This window comes from Oryza sativa, chromosome 1 (genome assembly GCF_034140825.1).
Source record: "Oryza sativa Japonica Group chromosome 1, ASM3414082v1".
In the NCBI taxonomy this organism is placed as follows: Eukaryota; Viridiplantae; Streptophyta; class Magnoliopsida; order Poales; family Poaceae; genus Oryza; species Oryza sativa.
In genome coordinates, this window is record NC_089035.1 from 14,962,311 (window position 1) to 14,974,639 (window position 12,329).

At 40.6% G+C, this 12,329-nt stretch overlaps 1 protein-coding gene across 1 annotated transcript; it reads left to right on the forward strand.

Annotated features, from left to right (window-relative positions):
* Positions 1-8,520: 8,520 nt before the first annotated feature.
* LOC4325724 (uncharacterized) lies at positions 8,521-11,843 on the forward strand. Its single transcript, XM_015790864.3, has 6 exons — positions 8,521-8,857; positions 9,668-9,805; positions 10,107-10,283; positions 10,424-10,477; positions 10,594-10,740; positions 11,372-11,843. The coding sequence occupies exons 1-6, from the start codon at positions 8,762-8,764 to the stop codon at positions 11,459-11,461; spliced, it is 702 nt and encodes a 233-aa protein (XP_015646350.1). The 5' UTR covers positions 8,521-8,761; the 3' UTR covers positions 11,462-11,843.
* The last annotated feature ends 486 nt before the right edge of the window (positions 11,844-12,329 follow it).

Here is a 12,329-nt window from a genome sequence, read left to right on the forward strand (position 1 = left end):
AGAAAAATTTGCCTGTGGATATAAACACCCTCTAAATAACAAGTCTGAGAAGTGTTGTGCCTAGTCTAGCCAACGACGTGGATGATCAGAAATGTATAAATCTGGGTTAATTAAGGCCTTGTTTAGACTTAAAAAATTTTGGCCAGAAAACGTCACATCAAATGTTTGTATACATACATGAAGCACTAAATGTGGACGAAAAAAAATAATTATATAGTTTGCATGTAAATTACAAGACGAATCTTTTGAGCCTAATTACACCAAGATTTAATATTGTGATGCTTACAGTAAACATTTGCTAATGACGGATTAATTAGACTTAATAAATTTATCTTGCAGTTTACAAGCGTAATCTGTAATTTGCTTTGTTATAGGCTATATTTAATACCCTCAAATATGTGTCCATATACTTAAAAAATTTTACACCCAAAGAACTAAACACACCTTAACTGCAAAATGTGGGTATGCAAAAGATCACAGTGGAGTTGTCCACCCCAACTGACACGCCAATGACTGTGTCCTTTCAGTCGGACTAGCGAGACGCGCTAATACTCGCTCAACCGGAGACTGACTTTGCTATTTGTAATTATACCTTAGATTTAGTGAACTTCTCGGTACTCCCTCCGTTCCATAATATAAGGTATTTTACGTAGATATGACATATCATAGTACAATGAATTTGGATAGACGGTATGTCCAGATTTATTGTACTATGATATATATTAGGGCCTATTTAATTTGCGAAAAGAAAATTTTTGAGTGTCACATCAGATGTTTGACCGGATATCGGAAGGGGATTTCGGACATAAATAAAAAAAACTAATTTCATAACTTGTCCGGAAATCGTGAGATGAATCTTTTAAGCCTAATTAATCCATCATTAGCATATGTGGGTTACTGTAGTTCTTATAACTAATCATGGACTAATTAGTCTCAAAAGATTCGTCTCGCGATTTCCTCCCTAACTGTGTAATTAGTTTTTTTAATCTATATTTAATGCTCCATGTATGTGTCAATGATTCGATGTGATGTTTTGGAAAAAAATTTTGGGGAACTATAGGCCTTAGGCCATTCCCAACCCAAACACTAGACATAGTTTTCATAAACTCCACATCATCACGAAACTAGTACTAGACACCACTCTTCCAATGCAAACACCACTATTCTATACTTAAATTTAATATTACTTATCTCACATGATGTTTTGGATGTTGTGTAGAAATTAACCATGCCTCATGCAAGACATGGTTTCCTTCTTTTTTCTCATTTATTCACTTGCCACATTATTTTTTATTTTAGGTGGTAGCTTATTTAATGGTATGGACACTGTCTCATTGGGTTGGGAAAGGCATTGGTGACAACATGCTGAAGTAATTGTCAACCAATTAATTTGTAGAGGAAGAAGTTGCTTTCGGCACCTGTGCTTACTTGACTACATGCTGAAGTAATTGTCAACCAATTAATTTGTAGAGGAAGACCTGCCTTGCCAGTCAACGATTAGCTTCATGTTAGAGATTCCACCGTACATAGCAATTCTGCACTTCCTGGCCATAACCAAATAAAGGCAAAGTTCATATGTAGCACCGAGTGCTTGCGATTTCAGTTTTAAAACATCAAAAGTTCACGGTTTCATGTAATCACACTGAGCTTTATAGTTTTACCGCCATTATATCTCACATAAGCTAACTGCCAACCCGTTGACGTAAATATGAAAAAGATAGGTTTTTTTACGTTCTAACATATTTTTTAATTATATAACTACAGATTCTTTTAAACTTGTTGAGAATTTGTATTGTTTAAGGATGCTGGAAATTTTGGGAGAACCTACACAGGTAGAACCTCCAAATGGGAGGCCATAGTATTTCCATCACTTTGCTTGAAGGGTGCAAAAACTTAACTACCCACTAGCAATATGTGAAGTGGGAGTGACGGTGGGTCATGGATGCCAGCGATGGATGGGCGTTGTTGCTGGCAGTGTTGTGGATAATGGAATACGGATGTCGGACAGAGAGGGTACCGGTAAACGATTAATCGGAGTACGGACGAATAATCTGAATTTAACGGAAATTTAACGTTTAGCACAAATATATCTATAACTCATAATAGCTTACTATTTTTGACAGATACATGCATATAACTACATATATATACCTACTATTCTTAAATAAAAATAAGGATAACATGATATTAACTCGACATATAGTAAAATATAGGTCTGAATAATCATAGTTGTGCATCAAATAAGGATTAGATGAGAAGAACTAACCCTAGACTTGCTGGTTGTAGCGGCAGGAATGAGCTGCAAGTGTTTTGGGATTGCAAACGACGTTCTGTTATCTATATAGTGCTAGGTTACACAACTAATGAGCTAATATAGTTATTATGGGCTGGCTAGGCATGGTCTTGTCACGTCATTAGGCCCGTTTATTCGGCCGAGTCGAGATGGGGAGAGACTACCGCTGGCGATGTCACTCATGATAACCATCAAGTTCTAAGTTGTGGCCGATGCGAAAGTGCAATCGAACTTTTCGCTTCCTCTTGGTGCGCCTGATTGCTTTCTGTCCCCGGTGTCGGTGTGTACGGCTGCTTCTGCTTCGTAGCTCTTCTCGGCGCTGCGAAGTTTCCTCGTAAGTTTCGCACTATTAGAGTATATTGACCAACCCGAGTTAAAGCCGTGCTTAGGTCCCTTCAAATTTTCAAAAATTTCGTCACATTAAATGTAACGAAAAAAAATCAATTGCACAGTTTTCATGTAAATTGCGAGACAAATCTTTTAGACCTAATTACGCCATGATTTGACAATGTGGTGTTACAGTAAACATTTGCTAATGATGGATTAATTAGGCTTAATAAATTTATCTCGCAGTTTACAGGCGGAATCTGTAATTTGTTTTGTTATTAGTCTACGTTTAATACTCTAAATGTGTGTCCGTATTATTAAAAAAGTCCCACTGTGAACATCAGAGCGATCTCGTGGCCGTTGGATGACCCGATCGACGAGGCCTCTATGAGGGCTGTGTAGCCTCTGGAGCGTCAGCAAGCTGAGAAGGTCCAATCTCGTCAGCTGGAGCGTGGTCGGCGTCGTCCTCGTCACTCTCATCTCCTTCATCACTATCGTCCTGAGCAGGGCGTGCGACCCTAGTTGTTCGCCTGGAGGAATCAGCGTGCTGAGGCGTTGCTTGAGATGATGATGCGTTCCAAACCGGCGTCCTCACCGTTCCTGATGACGACGCCTGCCTCGAAGACCGAGACGCCGCCGCCCGCTTGTATGCCTATTGTCGCTTGTATTCTTGATTGCGCATGCTGTTGATGATTGTGATGCTAGCTGCTGCTGTTGATGAATCTGAGAAAAATCCTCCCTAAAACATTTTGCTGCTATCGGTGAAACGATTTGTGTGTGGTTAATTTCTTTTTTGGTAAAAAAATCTTTTTGCTGGCAGGTGACGTAAGGACACCGATTTTTGCAGGCGGGTGAAGGCTCCGCGCAGGCCTTTACGTGCAGGCAGATCATCTGCCCGCTGGTGAAAATGCGTTTCGGCCACCTGCAAAAATGTTTTTCTAAAAATGATACTAATACCCACCTTACTACCTACTCCCACAAGGTGAACCAGGTATTAGGAATTATTACTACTGACTTTTTCACACATTGTTGATGCCCTTATGAATGATACCCCGGGCTGACTTTTGTTGATTCTACTTGTAAGTCGAATCAAGGCAAATGTACCATCATGATCTCAGCGTATCGTAGATCATTTTTTTCAAATGTACCATCATGTGAAGAACTCCTTATTTGCATATTTTTCTCTTATTTATGAATTTTTCATATTTTCTGTTGGATTTTTACATTTTTATGATCTTCTGGTTTTTCTGTAGGTTTTATCCATTTCATCTGGATTTTTTTATTTTGTTTCGTATTTCACCTTTTTTCTGTATTTTTATAATTTTGTTTGAATTCTTTCATATATATTTTTGAAATACATTTTGTTCCATGCAATACTACATCCCCTAGAGTTTCCAAACTTGCGCAGAGAAAACTCTCCGACTGGGAATCTCCCCCAAGGAAATGGATGAGGATCGAGTAGATGCATGTCACCCAAAAAATTGCTTCACCGAAGCTTGAGCACCTGACTGACATAGCTAAGTCACACAGCAAAAGGCGCTAAAAGAAACCTAAGCAACAATCTTGCGACATTTTTGCGCTAGCTATATACTAGTATATATGCTGCGTTACCGAGCCTCTTGGATAACCCCTTCGATCAGTTGCTGCAAAGTTTTGTCCTCACCCCGTAATACTCTTGCACTCCTTTCCTGCCATATTGATCTCAATCGTTTCCTGCACTTCTCATCGCCCGAGTTCTGTTCCTTGATGCCAGTATGCCACCATTCCATTTATAAATGAATGTGCATCACTTGCATTTCAATTCCCCCGTCTATGTTCTAGGACCAGCTTTCTTCTCACCCCTTCCCAAACGGATGCTGCGCCAACTGACAAAACTTGGCAGTTTAATTTGGCCATTGTCTTCTCTGCAGTCGAGACAGGTTCCTTTCCTTGGCGCTTTCAGTTGCAGTTAGTTCTCATCTGAACTGGGTCTTGGTTTCCTCGCACTCTGCTGCCTGAGAGCAAGGACTATAATTCTTTATGTGCTTCTTGAATGTGACGGACGCAGGATTTCGGTGATAGGGGTACAGACTTAGTAAAGCATTAATAATGCTGATCCCAGTTTTGAGATCCTCTGCTGTAATGCAGAGAGGAACTTTGTGAACAATAATTTAAAACATGTCACCCAACTAGACCCTTGTTGGTGAGGTTAAGTGCCCAACTGGGTAACACATACTACATGTTCTTCTTTTTTATTGGACCACTTTGTCGATCTGCTTATGAAAAGGCTGTACTTTTCTCCTAAAGGAGTCCATATATTATCCTCAAATTCGTGTGAAGTTGCTTCACGATTGAAGCTATCAGCAATTCTGTTCTTCCATATTGTTTTCAAGCTAGTTTCGGTACTCGTGAGCAATCTAGAGATAAATCGTGTTACTCAATAACCGTATGGCTTAGGTGGACAAAATCGTGCTCTCATTTATAAAAAAGCCAACAGGGTTTGCATTCATCTTCCGCTCTAACACAGTAGTATCTCACATTCTCGCTCCCTTCCTTTCTCCGATCCACTCCTGCATAGATTTCAATGGAGGTCACCGACCCTTGGCCGCACATTCCTCCGCCGCCGTCCCTCATCTCTCCCCACGGTGCTTCTTTTTCATCTTTTTCCACTTCCACCGTTCATGCTGCGGTGATCATCATCCTCTCCATCGCGGCGCTGGTTGGGGCAGTGTTGCTGTCCATCGGATTGTATCTTCTCTGCTCCAGGTGGATGAAGCCCAGGATGATCGCCGGAGAGCCGCCGCCGTTGTGCTCCCACGAGGTGGTCGTGCAGATGGCGCCGATTCGGGTGGGCTAGCGAGCCAGCGATGAGGGGGATGTCAGATTTGGGAAGTATTAACTGATCAGAGTTGAAGCACCATGGCAGGCAGCTGCATAGCTGACATGGAAAAAGGTGGGTGTAACAAACTACTACTTCCTCTGTTTCACAATGTAAGTCATTCTAACATATCCCATGTTCATATATTCACGGATATGTGAGTATAATTCTATCGTATATTACTAAGGTCAATTAGTATTGGGTATTTGGGTGTCATGGATGTTCGATTCCAGGTGGAGGTGGTGTATTCATGCAGTTTAAGTGTAGTAATACTCTCAGGAGACAGTAACGTAATAACTACTGCCTGGTTCTGTTTTACTCCTATCCTATGTTCTGTGATGTCTGTCTCTTCTGCTTCCAAATTTCCAATCGCATGTCGCATTAGATAAGACCTGGTTTAGTTCCCAACTTTCTCTTCAAACGGAGGAAGCCCACGTAGATACGTGGGCAATTTATTTATTTTTTATTAAAAAAATGTTAAAAGATGTTATCTTACCATATTTTGTTTAAAAACCATATATTATCTTATCTCTACCCGAAAATTAACCATAGACTTTGATACACTAAATTAAATTATAAGAACGTCTCTCATATTAAAATAAATCGTTGTGTCCTGGTTATATATAAACTCTCCTATCACAACTACTTATTATTTCTCTTGAAAGAGCTGGGTGCCTTTTTAATAGATAGAATTGCTTATTAAAAACAAATGTAATATATCATTAATACAATAAAAAAATCATCTCCATTTCATACCGAAGTGCACATATCTCACTTGTGTCTAAATGTATAAATATTTTTAAATACCACTTCTAACAATTAATAATTAATAAGAGAAAACCATTAAAATTAGATATAAATAGCCATCTAACGTGTTAAGTTGGCCATAGCTACTAAGGTTTTATTCTCTAATGCTTTGAAATATGTGTCCCGTATCGACGTAGCCATGCCCCTCAAGACAAACGTCGATCATAGTTTTAACACCTAGCTCACTGTCTACACACTTATAAAAAATTGTATTAGTAAGTAGGCCAGTTGAGTTCTACTATCAAGAGTGAAAGGAGTCATAGAGGACTCGATGGACTCATCGTATGTAGGTACAAACATAATAAAGTTATGAGAGAATCCACTCAGTACCACCGAGTTTTCTCCACTTCTACAATCTACCACTGACTTTGTCAAGTTGAATAATATGCTATCGTGTTTTCTTAAACCTCTACTATGTACCATCGTCGTCCACAAGCCGTTAGCTGGACATCTGTTAGAGCTGTAAAAAGACCTATTTGCCCCTAACTCACTGTACATGGTATTTTTTGTTTAGGGAGAAATGCTAGTATTCAGACACTAGCTGTGCAGAGCTTTCTCGAGCCCTCTCCTCTGCTACAGTGAAGTGAACCGGCACCGGTTGCGGCCCACGGCGGCGGCGACGCGGACGCGGCCAGCGATGGCAGCGCGGTTGCGGCCCGCGGCGGCGGTGATGCGGACGTGGCTTGCGACGGCGGCGCGGTTGCGGCCCGCGGTGGCAACGACATGGACGCGGCCTGTGACGACGGCGCGGTTGCGGCCCCTAGCGGCGGTGACGCGGACGCGGCCTGTTACGGCGGCGCGGTCGCGGCCCGTGGCGGCGACGACGCGGACGTGGCTTGCGACGGCGGCCCACGGTGGCGGCGACACGGACGCGGCCTGTGACGGCGGCGCGGTTGCGGCCCGTGGCGATGGCGTCGCGGACGCGACCTGCGACATCGAAGGCGGCGCGGATAGAAATTGTTTAGAAAAGATCCCAAATGCTTACTTAATAGAAGAAGTTTCTCCGAACCTAGAGCAAAGTATACCGACAGCTCTGGTACTCCTCCAGAATTCCTCCTAGAAAGCTACATTCATCAAGAAAGAAGTCGGAAAGAGCGCCAAACTTCCGGGCACCCCTTCAGAGCTTCTTCTCACTCTCTACCTATTTCTAATGTACAAAAGAACAATAGAGCGTATTGCAATTCAGCTCAAAGTTGTGTGTGGGTGAAGTGAGATGAGCTCCTCCTTTTATAGCCTTCATATGACAGCTATAGCTATGGGAATTATCCAAAATACCCTCCAGCCGTCATTGGGAAGACATCAGCAGCGTACACGTGGAAGGCCAGGATGAAAGGATCGAACCAGTGGTGGAACCCTGGGCCCCACCTCCTGGCCTCTCCTTTCGCCAGTAGACTGATTGGTGGGTCTTGATGGTAGTTATGACAGTTATGACCTATTCCATGGCGGTTTCACCCAACTTGTGGGCCCTTCAATCCCGATACTTGCGTCTGATTGGTCGGAGGTGTGTTTTCTTGCATGACGGGTGTGTTTTCTCCTTAAAATACCTACATACACATATTTCGCCAACACTAGTGGAATTAATTAGTAATAATCCGTATACCATATTTTATTTCATTATATGCAGGTATTGACAGTCAAATATTATAATTTGGGTATGCCGGTGCCTACCCGGCACCCTACCTAGGTCCGCCCCTGGCTGCCAGTTTAAAACTTCAAACAAAATTAATAAATCTTAATGGACCTCACGCCGGTTCAAACCTGTAACAAAAAATATTTTCTTAATATACGGTGTATGTGGACAAGCACTTGTTTAGATATATAGCAAAGTTTACTTATATTTTGGGACAGAGACAGTAAGATTCGTATACTTATTAGCAGATATGTAAACAAAGAAATGTTACATGACTTTATAGCAGGACAACGTTTAAGCCTTTGCTATAATTAATTTCACCATGAATAATGTGGATAATCATATCTTTCAGATGTATATGTAATCTGATTTTGCTTCTAGCTATGCAAGTTGCATGTGCATTAACTGCTACATATATAGTTGTATCTTTCAGATGTTATATTATGACATGTGCCATATCTGCATTAATTGACCTTAATATTAGTTGGACGCATTTTGAATTCATGGCGATTAATGCGAGATTGTGTGGCAGATTCATCCTTTCATTTAGAACATTTATTTCCATATCTTCATATATGGTTCCATATGAAATTTGATGATCACACACTCATGTATGCATGTTATTAGTATTGTTTTCTATATCTTCTGTTATTAAATACATTTAATTATGCCCTTGTACATATTCTCCGCAAAAGGTGAATCGTCCATTTCTTTAAGGATTTTTATTTGGGATTGGTGCCAGCCAAATTTCCTCTACGAAGAAAGCATCTATGGATGTCCTCTATATAAAGGATTGGCGGAAAGCTGACTGTGCTGTTCTCATATCCTTTCTCTATGGGTACCCAAAATGTTTAGACTTGTTCAAGTGTTGCAAGCAATTTCTATGTGTGCGTTCTTGCTTGTAGATGCAAGAGCTGTCCGATTGTATCCTTCTCTTCAAGAGGTACTGTATTTATGTGAATGTTATATCGTTTCTTACACGTATATTCTATATGTCTCCAGAACATATTATCTTGCATGCAGTGGCAATTGCTTTCATTTGATATGATATAATATTAATGCATCCATTCTGGTGATTTGATTATGTTTCACTATTTTCAAGAGTTGACACATTCTTCCGTTGGGTGTTAGAACATTAATTTTATATGAGAGGTGAAATTAACGCACAATTAGTTTAGAAATTAATTGTGTGTCTGATTAACTTGTACAGTAGTTGTGTTGGAATTTTAGAGATATATTATTTCTCCAGCTTTCAGTAGAAGAGTTGGTTTTGTACTTCTTGACATAATGACATTTACGGTGTAATAAGCATGTACGGTGTAAGATGACTGATTCATGATGTGATGGTCTTATATATACACGGTTAGTGGGATGAATCCACTAAGCATGTGTTTTTCATGAATGACGAATTGATGGACAAACCCAATCGGTTTGTCAAACAAACATGTCAAGCCATAGGTATACGTATTCACAGCAAATTTTTAGACATTAAAACACTCGTACATCTAACAATAAATGTTACTCCCTCAGTCTCAAAATTCCCAAAATATAGCTACTTGAGGAAGTACATTAATTGGTTGTATGGAAAGAACATGCATATATATGAATTGGTTGACTGGTTGTTTTATTATTTCCATTAAAAAATAAACAGTACATTTTAGTCGATACCTAATTTTTAGCCAGAAAGATAAAACTAGCATTAACTTTCCCCTGTTAACACCCAGCTAATTTCTTTTCTTTGCGCTTCATTCAGGAAAATAATTCATTAGGGCAATATCTGCTACATGCTGCACCCAATCAGAAGATGATGCTGTATAAGACATTCATGATGTCAAACTCCATTCTGACAAGAAAAGTTGTACACGACATTAATTCAGCGAAGGTGTCATATGTGAGTTAAAAATTATATTATTGGTGTCAATTTAATTATTGCAGGATCAATTTAATCTTGCAATTGTTACTGTTTTTTTCGCGGGGATTGCAATTGTTATTCAAAGTCGATCTTGTCAAAACAAAATAAAGTACGCTTTATATTTTTGGTCAGGGGGAAGCAATTGAATGTCTAGCGCATATTTATATTTCTAAACAGTAATAAATAGCTAGATTCCTGGTTTTTGGAGTTGCTGTTGGTTTCATTGATATGTTTAGCAGCGGTATAGTTTGTCTGACTGATTACTGTACTGTACGTGCAGTTTGCCACGCATCAATCTACTGGTCCTAATGAGAATTACTACGGGCTACGTGCGACGATGGATGTGTATGGTCATGAACTAAAACCCGGTCAGCTGAGTGGAGGTGCACTTTGGGTCAGTCATTTCGGTGACGATGGCAAACTATCAAGCTATAATGCAGTTGGCGCTGGTTGGCATGTAAGCAACTATAATATTTAACCTTTTTTATTTAAATGCTGTGTTCAACTGTAGTCAGCCGCTATGAATGAAATTTTAATGATATATATGACTGCTTAGACATGCATCTTCCTTTTTCCCATTTGTGTTTGTGTTTACAGATTGATCCTGAACGCTATGGCGACTCTCGTCCTCACTTTTATACTTCCTGGACGGTATGTGAAAACTGATGACAGGATTAATTGCAGCTAAGTACTAATATGTACTGTTCTGTTAAATTTTGTGTGTGTATATATATATATATATATTTTACTTTGCGTATATGAAACAGAGAGATGGCTATGCGACCACTGGGTGCTACAATATGGACTGCCCAGGTTTTGAACGAGCAAACGGTGCTGCGGTTGCACCAGGTGCTTCTATTGACCCAGTTTCAGATGACAAAAGCCTACAGAGTATTACAGTTGAAGTGCTGTTGGTAAGAGTTTCATCCTTTTAGCGTAACAAAATTTTATGGTCATTAGTAACGGCGGAAGAGGCCTTATTAGTCAACCTAACTTCTCCCTATGTCCAAAAAAAACTCAATTCTTAAGTTGTTGTGTCCAACGTTTGACCGTCCGTCTTATATAAAATTTTTTTATGATTAGTATTTTCATTATTGTTAGATGATAAAACATGAATAATACTTTATACATGACTTATCTTTTAAATTTTTTCATAATTTTTTTTAAATAAGACGGACGGTCTAACGTTAGATACGGAAACCCAAGAATTGAATTTTTTTGGGACGGAGGGAGTACGTCATAGCCCAAAGCCTATGACGAAAAGTTTATGGTTTCTGGAATAAAATATTTAATTCACTAGTGGTGTAGTAGTTCCATTCACTTGGATTCAAATTCCGGTGCCAACGAATATTATACACATACTAGTGGGCTTTCAACATGATTTTGGTAAGATCAGCGATGTGCCACTGGTTTCCATTTTCTGGAGCGTGTGTTAAGTAACCCATATGCGGGGTGTGATGTGGTGTTACATGTGTAGTAATATATGCGCGGTGTATCTGCCGTGTAATAAGAAAAATATTTAACTGAAACCCTCGCCAATTGCAGGACAGGGACAAGTGGAGATTGGTGGGTGTACTATGGCTTCAACGGTGTTCCCACGGGGGTGGGCTCTTACCCAAAATCTCTGTTCACTAATATGGCAGAGAAGGCGAATGCTATCGCGTTTGGTGGCTATGTGGTTACTCGACGAGCACTGCCTACTCCACCAATGGGAAGCGGGTCTCACCCACATACTAATAAGAGCCGTGCTGCATCACTGACTAATCTTGGTGTGATCAATCAGGATGGAAACACCAACCCTATCAACGCAGACTTGCCTACTTATATGGGCAATGAGTAATGCTACTCTATTACTCCTGTTGCGCAGGCTGAGTGCTTTTATGGCGGGCCTGGTGGATGCATGCCCTAACTTGTTTTCTTTTTCGAACTTTGATCTATCCAGAAAGTTATTTTGATCTATATGGATTGCAATAATTCGTGATGTTTTTAGCAATATAATCCTAGCCTTCTATTGGGACATCTTGCAAGCCTTCTTTGTGCTAGTGGACGGATTGGCTTGTCAGTAGTATGAAATGTAGTTTTACATACGGTCAAATCCAGTTTTCGCATGCGGCTTAGTGACCCGCACGTACCAAGGGGTTTGCAAAAATCACTATTTTTACATGCAGGTGCTTAAAGTTACATCATCCACATGCAAAAATAAAATCCGGAAAAAAAAAAACCAAAACTAACAAAACCCTAACACTAGAAGCCGCCTCTGCTCTCCTCCTTGTCATCGTTGTCCTCATCCTCGTCCTCATCTTTGTCGTTATCGTGGGGACGTAGGGGTGGCTGGGTCCGCCCCTCCCATCGCCGCTGCCAGTCATCATCATAGCTGTTGCCACGCAGTAGAAGGAACCGGATCCGATGTTACTGCGCCTACCCACCTCCGCTGTGTGGGGTGAGGGCCGCCGCCATCCGATCCGCACAGGCGACAACCACCATCGCCGTCGCTTCCCTCCTC

What these genes read in the sequence shown, in the direction of transcription:
- LOC4325724 (XM_015790864.3), top strand. Translation starts at nt 8,762, where the DNA reads ATGTTTAGACTTGTTCAAGTGTTGCAAGCAATTTCTATGTGTGCGTTC. An exon ending in ATTCAGCGAAGGTGTCATAT is followed by an intron (nt 9,806 to 10,106) that starts GTGAGTTAAAAA and finishes CTGTACGTGCAG; the next exon opens with TTTGCCACGCATCAATCTAC. An exon ending in TTACAGTTGAAGTGCTGTTG is followed by an intron (nt 10,741 to 11,371) that starts GTAAGAGTTTCA and finishes CGCCAATTGCAG; the next exon opens with GACAGGGACAAGTGGAGATT.